The 13129-nt window shown below is 45.9% G+C and overlaps 1 protein-coding gene across 1 annotated transcript in view; it reads right to left on the minus strand.

Moving 5' to 3' along the window:
- The window catches only part of LOC115466324 (butyrophilin subfamily 1 member A1-like), a 55717-nt gene that overhangs the window by 18435 nt on the left and 24153 nt on the right, over positions 1 to 13129 (minus strand). The window contains exons 7-8 of the mRNA XM_030197501.1: positions 11648 to 11668; positions 9343 to 9369 (exon numbers count right to left, since the gene is read on the minus strand). Of these exons, the coding sequence (XP_030053361.1) occupies positions 9343 to 9369; positions 11648 to 11668 (48 nt within the window). The remainder of the gene's footprint in view (positions 1 to 9342; positions 9370 to 11647; positions 11669 to 13129) is intronic.

Here is a 13129-nt window from a genome sequence, read left to right on the forward strand (position 1 = left end):
TGGATTTGCTCCTCCGGGTCCTCCCCAGCCTTCAAGGGGGGCCCGGCCGCGGCTCCGTTTTCTCTGGGACACGATCACTTGGGTCCCGGCAGGAGAGAGAGAGAGAGAGAGACCCCGGCACCAGGCCCCCCTTGGAGGCCCAGGGAATTTTGCCCCCAGCCCCCACCTCTTGGCAGCCCTGCTCTGAGGAAGTTCTCAAATTACTTGCTATTCCAGGTTATAGACATAATTCTCATTTCCCACGAACCTTACAAATAGGTTACCTCTCTTTGAGAAACATTCAATTACAAATTTGTTTACGATCATTCGTTTTCTTATCAAGGTGCTAAGATTTGGAATATTTTACCTCGAGAAGTGAAACATCTTATCTCTGCTTTAGAAAAGTTTTACAAACATATCTGTTTGAGGAATAGAAGTAATTATGTTTTTGTGGATAATTGTACATCCCTCGGATGTCGAGGTTTCTTGGGCTGTAATCCACTACAAATCCTATTTGGAATGTGGGAACACAAAGCATTCAGGACCCCTTTTACCAAGCTGTGGCAAAAGGGGGTCGGCGCTGGTTTCAGCACATGTTTAACACGTGTGCCGAGGTCCCCTTTTACTGCAGCTGGTAAAAGGGAAGTCTCACTTTCCTACAGGAAATGGCCGGGTGTCAAGTAAAGCACTTGGCGCGGCCATTTCAGGGAGGAACCCTTACCGCCATCCATTGAGGTGGCAGTAAGGGCTCCCGCCAACGGGCAGTGTGCCGGAAATACGGCACTAGGGAGAGGAAGTACCACCGGGCCGCTGCGGTGGTACTTCCTGTATAGCAAGCAGTAAGCCTGCGTTGGGTTACCGTCTCTTAGTAAAAGGAGCCCTCATAGAATAGAATAGAACAAGTAGGGTTCACTCCTGCCCCGATTGCCCCCACTGGACCACCAGGAAGCTTAGGTAGGCGTGGAGAGGCTGGGGATGGGGTTTTGATGTCACGGACTGGGGAGATGGGGAAATGAAGGAAGGGGCAGTGGCTACCGTGGGCGGGGCGGTGGGGGCAGTCCGCCCCGGGTTGCACACTGCAGGAGGGGTGCAGGGAGCAGCTGCTTGGCTGTCGGCTCTGCTGGTTCCCTGCTCCCTCTGCTGTTACTTCCTGTTCTGGGGCAAAGGGAGCAGACAACCAGCGGAGCCGACAGCCACGCAGCTGCTCCTAGCACCACAGCAAGTAAGAAGAATGCGCCTCGGGGAGAGGGATTGGAGTGATGAGCCGGGGGGGGGGGGGGGGGAAAGGATGACACACCTGGGGGGGGTGCACAGCAGCGATTTTCCCCCCGTTGCAGCCGACCAAGGAACGTCTCTGGGAGGGGGCTGTTTGGGGGGTGGGAGGGGAATTAGAGGAGCTAAAGGATCATACTGAGGGTTACATGGGTGCTGGACAATATTCATCCGGGTCTGTGAGCCTCAGCTGAATATCGGCCAGATCTTGCATAAGCTCTCGTGGCAGGTTCTGTGCGATTAGCATCAGATATTCAGTGCTGGACATGACCTGGCACTGAATATCTGGGGCTAATTTAGCCAGCGATGGTTTGGCTTTTATAAAAAACCGCTGACTGCCCCAGCTAAATATCATAACCAAGAGAATGTACCTACTTCAATCATGAAAGAGGAGCACCCTCAGAAACTTAAGCACCCACATGGTAGTCTAACAAGACCACTAACGGGTGAGATATTGCACTTCATTCATTGCGTCGCCCAATGACCTAATGAATGAAGTGCAATATCTCACTCTCTCAGCGAACCTCCAGACCGGTCAAGACGCTTGGGTATATGCCGTCTGGTAGGCGTGCATAACCCATGCGTCTTGACCGGTCTGGAGGGTCTGAAAGAAAATTAGTAGGTAAGGCCTAATTTCACCTTAGTGGTCTTTTTAGACTGCCACGTAGGTGCTTACGTTTCTGAGGGTCCTCCTCTTTCACGACTCAAGTATGTACAGTCTCCTGGTTATGATTGGGTGTTTTATATTAGATTAGAGAGGAAGGGGATTTTTTGGTTTATATTTTGGTTTACCAGCTAACTATCAGCCAGGTTTTTAAAAAAAAATACTGCAGCTGGAGTTTAAGAAAACTGCTCATCACTCCAGCTGATATTTTTCATATAGTCTTGTAAGTATTTTAGAAAAAGGTGTGTGTGTTAAGAAACGTGTTGCAAAAAATGCTGTAAATTTTAAATGTTTTGTTTTGGATATCTCTTTTCTGACATAAGATGACTGTACAAACTTGACTTCACATGTTTACTGGATTGAATAAAACCTCTTCAAAAAATTACATGTAAAATCTCTGATCCAGCCTCCCTCATTCCCAGGCTAAGGTTCCTTGAATTTTCAGAGCTCCGGAATTTGTGTCATCAAAGAGTCCAGGATAGAAAAAAGGCCGGAGTTTTTCCTCGAAGTTATCAGTGAAAGTGAAGAGATGACATTTCTCTTCTGCATTGTAAAATGAAACCTTTCCTCCCTCATAGTCCAGAAGGATCCCCACAGATTTGGGTCTCTCTATTGAGGTGAGCTCCGAAGTATGGGAGGAGAATGCCCAATTGTTACCTTCGTGCAACAGCCATAGTACCCAATATCCATTCCTAGGTGAGGGTGTGATCCCCTTCCTCTTTACAGAGTCCTTACATACTCCCAATGCCCACTCAGTCTTGTTTTTCACTTCCACTTCCCAGTAATGTTTCCCTGAGGTGAAGCACTCACACCCCAGCACACAGAGGAAAGAATCAAATCTCTGAGATTGTCAGGCACATCCTGGTTTGGGTCTTCAGATATGACACTTTTTTGATCCTTGGACACCATGAGATCAGGTGAGCAGTTTCAGGATCTAGAGTCACATCCACTGTAAGAAGAAGACAGATTAATAACATATATAAGCAGACACTTCTCATTGGCTCCTCACACACCTGCCTCTCACCCTCATTGGTTGAAAAATAATTCTGTTCCTACTGTCTTCCTTTCAGAGTATCAATTCCTGACCCTGCAGTACATGAATGATCAGAAAACCCACACATTCTTCCCTATCACAGTAGGGAAACCTGTCATTCCCCAACCCTGCAGTATATTATAAGGCAGGGATGGGCAACCATGATCCTCGAGGGCCACAGCCCAGTGGTGTTCCTTGGTTGGCTTTCACCTGGGCAGATTGCTGCTGTGCACCCCCCCAGCACACACCACCTCCACCACCCCCCCCCCCCCCCGGTGCATTGCTTTTACCTCCTGGGGGCGCTGGGAGCAACCACGCGGCTGTTGGCTGCTCCGCCAGTTCCCTGCCCCAGAACAGGAAGTAACATCAGAGGGAGTAGGGAACCAGCGGAGCCAGCCAACAGCCGCACGGCTGGTCCCTGCATCTCCTTGCAGCGTGCACCCAGGGTGGACCTCCCTGCCCTCTGTACACCACTGCCACAACCCAGTAAGTGTTCAAGATTTGCACAATGAACATGCATGAGATCTGTTTGCAAACACTGGAAGCAGTACATGCAAATCAATCACATGCATATTCATTAAGGAAATCTTGAAAACACATTGGGTTGTGGACCTTGAGGAGTTTGGTTGCCTACCACCACGATAAAGGGAAAACACACACACATGGTCTTCTCTATCACAGTAGAGACTCTGGACAAAATGGTTCACAGCCAGCATAGAAAAATAATCAAAATTGCTGGGTGCGACATGTCAGAAAAATTGTATGCAGAAAAGCACAATAAAATAGCACATCTCACCTACTGAGAGTTATGTAAACAGAGGGAGGTGGTGGAGATGAAAACGGTAACGGAATTCAAAAATGCGTGGGACAAACACAAAGGAATCCTGTTTAGAAAGATCGGATGCAAGTACAATTAGGGGAGATTAGGTAGGAAAGTCAGTGCTGGCCTGACTTGTACGGTCTGTGCCCTGATGGAGGCTAAATTAGATTTGGATGGGCCGGAGTGAAGCTTTTCTGGGGCTTTGAAAACAACTTCAGAAATTTTAGAACAAGACCAGTGTCGGGCAGATTTCTACGGTCTATGTTCTAAAAATGGCAAGGACAAATCAAGAACAGGTATACTTTTATCTTGTTGGGCAGACTGGGGTCTATGGGGTCCTTTTACTAAGGGGCGCCCAAAAGTGACCTGCGTTGGTGTAGGCGCATGTTTTGGACGCCTGCTGGTCCATTTCCTGAGCGTGCCTGGAAAAAAGGGATTTTTAAAAATTGCCCGGGAAAATGGACAGCGACAAAATGAAAAACGAGCATACATTCAGCCTGAGACAGCCACCCATTGACTTAGCGGTAAGGTCTCACACGCTAACTGCGTGGTAAGTGTCCAGTGCATGCCGACTGCTGATTACCACTGGGTACGCGCCCCGTGGTAGAAAATAGAAAATATTTTCTACCGCATGTTTTGGGCAACGCGCCAAAAAAATGGAATTACCACCCAGGGCATGCAGTAGCACTGTGGTAGTGCCAATTTGATGTGCGGTGGAAGCGCGTAGACATCTTAGTAAAGGCCCCCTACGTTCCTTAAACTGAGCAATGGTCCTCCAACTGAATTGCTGCCAGTGGGTGTGGTGCTTCAATATTGTGTTTTCAATTGCAGGGACATGAAGGGTTACTGGAGTCCTGCAGAGCTTGTGACAGTGAAACAGCACCCTCTACTGGCAGGACTGTGGGTGGAGGACTCCTGTTGAACTTAGAGGGAACAGTTGAGCAACGATTCTATAAACTGGTGCCTCATTTTTTGGTGCCACAAAGGGACACAGAACCAGATCATATAACAGCCTCAAGGAGCATCTAAGCCACACTGGTGCACCAAACGTTAGGCCTGCCTGCCTACTTACGACCTAAGTGTGCCATGCAATGCGTAAAACTAAGGTATTCTGTAAGCTGCATATGTCATGTACAACCCCCTGACAATTACACTAAGGGGCTCATTTTCAAAACAAAAAAAAGTCCAAAAAAACAGTATAAGGAGGCAGAAGGACAGTTTTCTCTCAAAAGCGTCCAAGTTGCGACTTTCGACACCCTAATTTTAGACATTTTGCTCAACAGTTCGTCCAAATTTCAAGGGGGAATGTTGGGAACGTGATATAAGTGGGACATGGGTGGCACAAGAAGACAGATATTTTCTGCAATACTAAGAAGAAAATAAAATGTCTAGGGACAAAAGTAAAATGGTTTTGGTTAGACCTATTTCAATCATGAATAAGTTGACCAAAAGTTGCCCTAATATGACACTTGGAAGAGATTAAGGACTTAACACCCTTACTCCCCAAGTGGTCACTGACCCCTTCCCCAGCCCCCTAAGAAGGTGAAAGTGACAGTGCATACCAGGCTCTATGATGTTATGGAGTAGCCTACTGGTTAGTGCAGACCTATATCCCACTCTTACCTGTGTACACTTGTGGTGGAATGTATGCGTCCCCCAAAAACACTAACCTTGGAGATTCCACATATTGTGCCTTAATTTCTGTGCATAATCAAAACGTTTCTATAACAATGTGCGTCAACTTCATTGGTTAAGTAAGCTAATCAGTGCTGTTAAATGGCTGTTAACAGCAATTTCAGCACTAATTGGCATTAATTAAGATTTATGTGCACAACTCGCTAAGTTGGATTCTGTTACGTGGATGCACCTAAATTCTAAGCTGCATAGTTGAAAAGGGGTGGGGCCATGGCGGGGCATGGGCATTTCGATAATCTATGCGCATTAATTACAGAAGTACACAACGGTCCTGTGCCTAATTTAGGGATTTACTTCAAGTAAAACATGGCTTAAATGGACGCCACCAGAATTTGGTCACATGGAGAGGCGTTCAGACATATTTTATATGCTGAGCGGAAATTAAGCCTATTTGGTATAAAATGTAGGCGTACTTAATGAATACGCCTAGGCCGTTCCATGGGATTTTTCAGGTGCCATATGTAGAATGTAGCCCTGAATTGCCTACTGTACCCACATATAGGTGACAACTTGCAGGCAAAAGGCTATTGTAGTGGTGCACAGTGAGGTTGCAGTAGGTTTTGGGTGGGCTCACCCACCATACAATATAAGGTGGGTACGTGAGATGTGTACCTGGAGTTCTTATGTGAGTCCACTGCAGTGCCCCTACGGTGCCCACTGCTATCCTGGGATGTCTGTGTGGCCAGTCTACTAGGAAAGCTGGCTCTTCCTACATCCGAATGGCTTGATTTTTGTGCTTTTTTTCACTCGTACATTATTTTTTTTCCGAAAAATGGTCAAAAAAGATAGCTTCACTCTGTATGGCAACATCTAGGAGATTACTTCCAAATAAAGTGAAATTACAAGGAGGAAAAAGCCTCAAGAAGCTCACAATTGCAGTAAGCAACAAGAGCAGAACTGCTTCATCATTGGTACAAAAATTCACAGCACACACACAATAATACATAGTAACGTGGAGGGGCATAATCGAATGTCGCCGGCGACATAGCTCGCCGGCGAACTATTTTGGCGGCAGCACAACAGCTGGCCAGAACCGTATTATCGAAAAAAATTGGCCGGCCATCTTTTTTTCGATAATACGGTTTAGCCTGGCCAAATGCCAGAGTTCGCCGGGTTTGAGATCGCCGGTTTTGTTTTTCAGCGATAATGGAAAAAAATGCCGGCCATCTCAAACCTGGCGAAATCCAAGGCATTTGGTCATGGGAGGAGCCAGCATTTGTAGTGCACTGGTCCCCCTGACACGCCAGGACACCAACCGGGCACTCTAGGGGGCACTTCTAAAAATGTTCAAAAAATACACAAATAGCTCCCAGGTGCATAGCTCCCTTACCTTGGGTGCTGAGCCCCCCAAATCCCCCCCAAACCCACTCCCCACAACTCTACACCATTACCATAGCCCTTATGGGTGAAGGGGGGCACCTACATGTGGGTACAGTGGGTTTTGGGAGGTTTGGAAGGCTCAACACTTAGCACCACAAGTGTAACAGGTAGGGGGGGGGGGGATGGACCTGGGTCTGCCTGCCTGAAGTGCACTGCACCCATTAAAAACTGCTCCAGGGACTTGCATACTGCTGTCAGGGAGCTGGGTATAACATTTGAGGCTGGCATAGAGGCTGGTCAAAAAAGGTTTTTATTTGTTTTTTTTTAGTGTGGGAGGGGGTTGGTGACCACTGGGGGACTACGGGGAGATCATCCCCCATTCACTCCAGTGGTCATCTGGTCAGTTGGCGCACCTTTTTGAGGCTTGGTCGTGAAAATAAAAGGACCAAGTAAACCCGGCGAAATACTGCTTAACGCTGCTTTTTTTTTCCATTATCCGCGAAAGCAGGCCATCTGGTAGCCACGCCCATGCCCGCCCATGTCCCGCCTTCGCTTCACCGCTGACACGCCCCTTGAACTTTCACTGGCTCAGCGACGGGAAAGCGGGGATGGTGTAAAAAACGCCGCTTTCAATTATACCAATTTCGCCGCTTTTGCAAGATCGCCAGCCATCTCACGATTTATGTTGGAAGATCGCCGGCGATCACTTTCGAAAATAAGCCTGATAGTAACATAGTAGATGACGACAGAGAAAGACCTGCACGGTCCATCCAGTCTGCCCAACAAGATAAACTCATATGTGCTACTTTTTGTGGATACCTGATCTTGATTTGTATCTGCCATTTTCACAGCACAGACCGTAGAAGTCTGCCCAGCACTAGCCCCACCCCCCACCACCGGCTCTGTCACCCAATCTCCGCTAAGCTTCTGAGGATCCATTCCTTCTGAACAGGATTCCTTTATGTTTATCCCACACATTTTTGGCAGTTTTCAAAACAGTAAAATAAATGTTTTGCTGTTTCAAAAAATCACTATATTCACCACTTGGATTTTGAACGTTTTGAGCAAAACGTCCACAATCGGATTTAGATGTCATATTGAAAATGCCCCTCCACTTGTTTTAGGTACATTGTTTATACAACAGCATAACTTCCAATTATTGGCACCAATCACACACATAAGCACTATTATTTGTGCAACTGGATGCACTATTGGTATCTAATTTAGTCGCCAGGCCTATAAAATTGTCTTTTACACTGGTAACACTGCTGTGCCAGAAATTCACTGGGATCATGTGGAGAATAAAGAAGTTGTGATGACCTGGGACAGTCGTATTCGCACTGATAAAAAAATTCTGATGCAAGATAAATTGACATTGTGGAAAACAATAAAAATGCAAGAATCTCGGCATTAATAAAAGTAGTATCACTGTCAAGGGGTCAATGGAATAAAGTGTGGGAGGCTTGTGCACAGCCTAGTGAGTACATGAGGTTTTGGAGTTACCATTTCAGCATTGCCAAATGGCACAGAGATTAAGGCTGCAAAAAGTTTCTCCTCCCTTGGGGGTCCTTGGGTAGATGTGGTGCACAGGTGATGCCTTCAGGACCGCTGAGAGACAGAGCCAGGCCCGGAGCAGGGCCTCCCCCCCCCCCCCCCACTCGGACCACAGTTGCTGCCACCCTCTCAACTTGGGCAGCAACCCCCCCCCACTTGGACCGCCGCTGCCACCCACCCCTTACCTTCCTGCGTCTGCTCCTCCCTCAGTCTGTCACTCTCCTGTTCCTGTGTGCCGGGACCAGGTTATCATGTTAACCGACATACCTGGGTCCCAACACACAGGAGCAAGAGAGACACAGGCTGAGGGAGCAGAACCATCTACCTGCCTTCGGATCCCTTGGAGGCCGGGCCCAGGGAATATTGTCTCTCCTGCCCCCTTTCTCAGCGGCCCTGCCCACATCTGTGGTCTGCCATATATCAGTGGTTCCCAACCCTATCCTAGAGGCTCCCCATCCAGTCAGGTTTTCAGGATACCTACCATAAATGTTCATGAAATAGATTTGCATGCACCAACTCTTTTGCATGCAAATGTCTCTCGTGCACAGTGGCGTGCCAAGGGCGAGGCGGTCCACCCAGGTGCACGCTGCAAGGGGGTGCAGGGAGCTGCCGCACAGCTGTTGGCTCCGCCGGTTCCCTTCTCTCTACTACAACTACTACTCTGACATTACTTCCTGTTCTGGGGCAGGGAATCGGCGGAGCCAACAGCCACACAGCTGCTTCCTGCACCCCAAGAACGATGCACCAGGGGGTGGTACCATAATTCACGGGGGAGGGGGTGATGTGCCGGGTGGGGGGGCACAGCGGCAATCCACCCCAGGTGAAAGCCGACCTAGGAACATCACTGCTCATGCATATTCATGGTGGAAATCCTGAAAACCTGACAGGACAGGTTTAGGAACCACTGCCATGTATAGGAGTCTTTATTGTGAGAATACATGGAAAACAGCTATACAGAGAAAGATATTCCCCCTGGATGGGCAGGACAAGGTAAGATTTTGTTACCTGCATAGGTGCGGCTCCTTCTCCATTCTGAAACCAAACACAGAGACAAAACTGAATCTTATGAAACAATATCCCTTTTACATAAAAAATGGAAATCATCCCACCATCCGCATGCATGGCAGGCACACTGTGATTATTAGCGTGTGCTTGGAAAGCATTACAGGGACAAGCTAGAACACAGCGTATACACCTACAGAAACACTGCCCACAAAGGGATAGATTCTATATATGGGGCCTAAGGTGCCGAAACCCCCCGCTTAAGCAGTATTCTATAAGCCGCACCTAAAGTTCACGATTTATAGAATTAACGCTTAAATAGACGGTTAATGCGAGAGACCTTACCGCTAAGTCAATGGCTGATGGTAAAGTCTCAGACCCAAAATGGACACACACTAATTTTTATTTTGCCGCACGCCCATTTTCAGCAAGAATTTTAAGAAAGATCTTTTTTATAGGCGCGCTGCAAATGGATCTGCGCTCTGGCCCAAAACACACACCTACACTAGTGCAGCCCATTTTTCAGCACACTTTAGTAAAAGAAACCCTAGATTTGGCTGATCAGTGAGAGATAACCAGGTAGTAGCTTTTTGTACCCCATTATCTCCTGCTAAAAATTTTGACACCAGTGTTTCTATGTTGTATGTGCTGAAACTTCTTCTCCCATATAAGTGCACTGGGGCATTTTGGGGGTCTTTATTTCTCCAGTCCAATCAAAGATGTGTGAACAGATACTTTTGTCCCCCTCTGTATAATTTCTTTTCATCATTTCTCTGGGTTGTAAAGAATAAAAATAAGAATCTATGTAAAAAAGTATGACCTGGGATGGCTGAATAAGCGGTACATAAGAACATAAGAGTATCCATACTGGGTCAGACCGATGATCCATCTAGCCTAGTATCCTGTTTTCCAAACAGTAGCCAAGCCAGGTCATAAGTTACCTACCTGGCAGAATCCTAAAGAGTGACAAGATTCCATGCAAAATCTCAGAATAACAAGATTCCATGTGTAACCCCAAAGAATAGCAAGATTCCATACTACAAATCCAAGGGCAAGCAGTTGCTTCCCATTTCTGTCTCAATAGCAGACTATGGACTTTTCCTCCAGGGTAGGGGAAGACAAGCTAGGCAAGGCGAGAGAAATGTCCAATAATACTATAACAATTACAACTTTACTAAGCAGTTACCACTGACAGTTTAACACTGCCATTTCTGAAAGCAAAATAAAAATTAAACAGTTTAACGTCTTATCTGCAAATGTCCCAGCTAAAAAGACTGTGCAAGCCACTAGGAGCTAGATTCTACATATGGCACCTAAAAAATCAGTGCTGAAAAAAGCGCTATTCTGTAAGCCACTCTTAAATTTAGATGCAGTTTATAGAATTGTGCTGATGCCCAGAAGTCACACCTAACTTTAGGAATGGCCATTTTCACCAACTGAAATACAGGTATGACGCAAATGTGCACACCTAAATTAGGCACATACCCCCATTATTCTATAACAATGCACGTAGATGTTAGGAATGCCTCCATTCTGCTCATGATCCTCCAACTTCTGTGCCTTTTTTTTATTTGCACATAAAATTTAGGCGCAGATCCCGCACTTAAATTTACAGGCATAAGTTCCAATTAAATCTAATTAGTGGCAATAATTGCTTGTTAAAATGCCAATTGTGGGCACTAATTAGCTCATTCAATTAAATTATGCACACAAATTGGCAAATTCCAAATTTGGGTGTGCAATTTTTGACAACTTTTATAGAATTAGGGGATATAGGGACAATCTTGTAGAATATGGGCATGGCCATGGGCCTTGGGTCAAGGCCTAAAGGGCAAAGGCTAACTAGTCTGTGTGACTCAGAAACTCATGATCTGATAAGACATCCTTGCATGCAAGCAGGCATGAGAAAGGAGGAAGTATGAAGAAAAACAGGAAAATGTGGTTTAGCAATATAGGGGAAACAGATGGTGAGAAAAGAGAACAGGATGATTTCTGAGGAAGATAACTTGTTAAAGCTATGTTAAGCATTGTTTAAAAAAAAGATATATAAGTAGCTGTATCAGAGCATTACTTCGGAGAGACAGTTTCAGATAGTACTTATGTATAGCAGAGCTGCTCTCCCATGAGAAACTATTAATTGCATCTATATTTGGTAAGTAATAAAAATTGCTTTTCTCATACGTGGCCTTGGTCTTTTATCACTCCAAATTGTGGGTGGCTGGTACATAATAATTTGGGGTGGTGGTAAAAAGACTAAAAATAACAATCTTTAAGTACCACTTTGATATACTGAGGAATAGAAACTTACCAAGTTCTGCAGAAAGAGATTCTACATTAAAAAAAACAAAACAGAAATAAATGGATAATAGTTAGAGCTTCTAGTTTTAAAAATGTTCATCACTGTACTAGCCACGAGCCCTCCATTTCTATAAACTTGTGTGTACAATGTTACGTTCGGCACATGAAGTTGTGCATGCAAGTTATACAACAGAGTCAGCTACATGTGTAAATTAATTGTTTCATTAGCGTTAGCAATTAATAATTGACATTGATTCTAATTAGCAGTTGCACACATATCACATTTCAGTATTCTATACAGGAGTGCCCAGCAGTAACGTGTACAATTTACAGAATACTAGCATTTGTGTGCCTAACTGCCTACTAAATAAAAAAATTTTACAGCAGCCATTGAGTTAGCATAAATTGAATAGCCCAGTGGTTAGTACAGTGGCCTGAGATCTCTGGAATTGGGTTCAATTCCCACTGTGGCCAAAAATAAACTGGATATTTAATGCCGGAAACAGTGCCGACTGTGGGAGTTAGCTGGTCAAACTCCCACGGTCTGAATATCAGCCCTTATAGTTATTAGCAGTGTCAGCCAGTGTTGCATTTTCAAACCCTGTAGGGCATTTCCATTTGTCAACGTGGTTCCGAAATTATACCAATTAGATGTACAATTGTGATAAAACAGTTATAATATAGTGATGTGGTCATTGAACTGAACTGAATATCTACCAATCCATGCTGACCAGCACAACTATCCAGTTTGCAATGATATTGAAATCAGTATCCAAATAGCTAACCGGACAAAGTTGGCTGTATTTTGAAATCCTAACGTCTGATTAGCTATATTGCAGTGAACAAATAACCTCCAGCTCTGCCCCAGTATTGCCCATGGACTGTCCTGGCATGGTTCGGTCCGAAGCGGTCAGTGGGATCAGACAGCAGCGCTATGTGGTTAATGGCACTTGTTAAACGGATAAGTGTTTTTGAATATCAGCCAGTATGGGTTAGATTCTATATATGGCACCTAGAAAAAATCAGAACCGAAAAACCACGCACTTAATGCTTTTCTATAAACCTCGCCTAAAGTTAGGCGCCATTTGTAGACTATGCATAACACCCGTTCCGGCGACTAAAATTTTATTGTGGCCATTTACGCCAACTAAAACCTGGTGTAAATGCCCACGCATAACTTAGGTGTGGCTCGCACTTACTCAATATTTTAGGAATGCCCATGTCCTGCCCATGCCCCTCCCATGCCCACTCCCCTTTTGAGATCTGCACGGTAGAATTTACGCACACCACTTTATGTAATATGCATTGCAAGCAGGGCCGCCGAGAGACTGACCGGGCCCGGGGTAGGGCCGCTGCCATCCCCCCAAATCGTCGTTCACTGCCCCCCCCCACCCCGATTGCTGCTGCAATAGAATTAAAGTACCTTGGCTGGCAGGGATCCCGAGGCCCCGCCAGCAGAAGACCTTTTCCTCCAGCATTGGCTGCCTGCTCC

The sequence above is a fragment of the Microcaecilia unicolor genome, chromosome 3 (assembly GCF_901765095.1).
Source record: "Microcaecilia unicolor chromosome 3, aMicUni1.1, whole genome shotgun sequence".
Classification (NCBI taxonomy): Eukaryota; Metazoa; Chordata; class Amphibia; order Gymnophiona; family Siphonopidae; genus Microcaecilia; species Microcaecilia unicolor.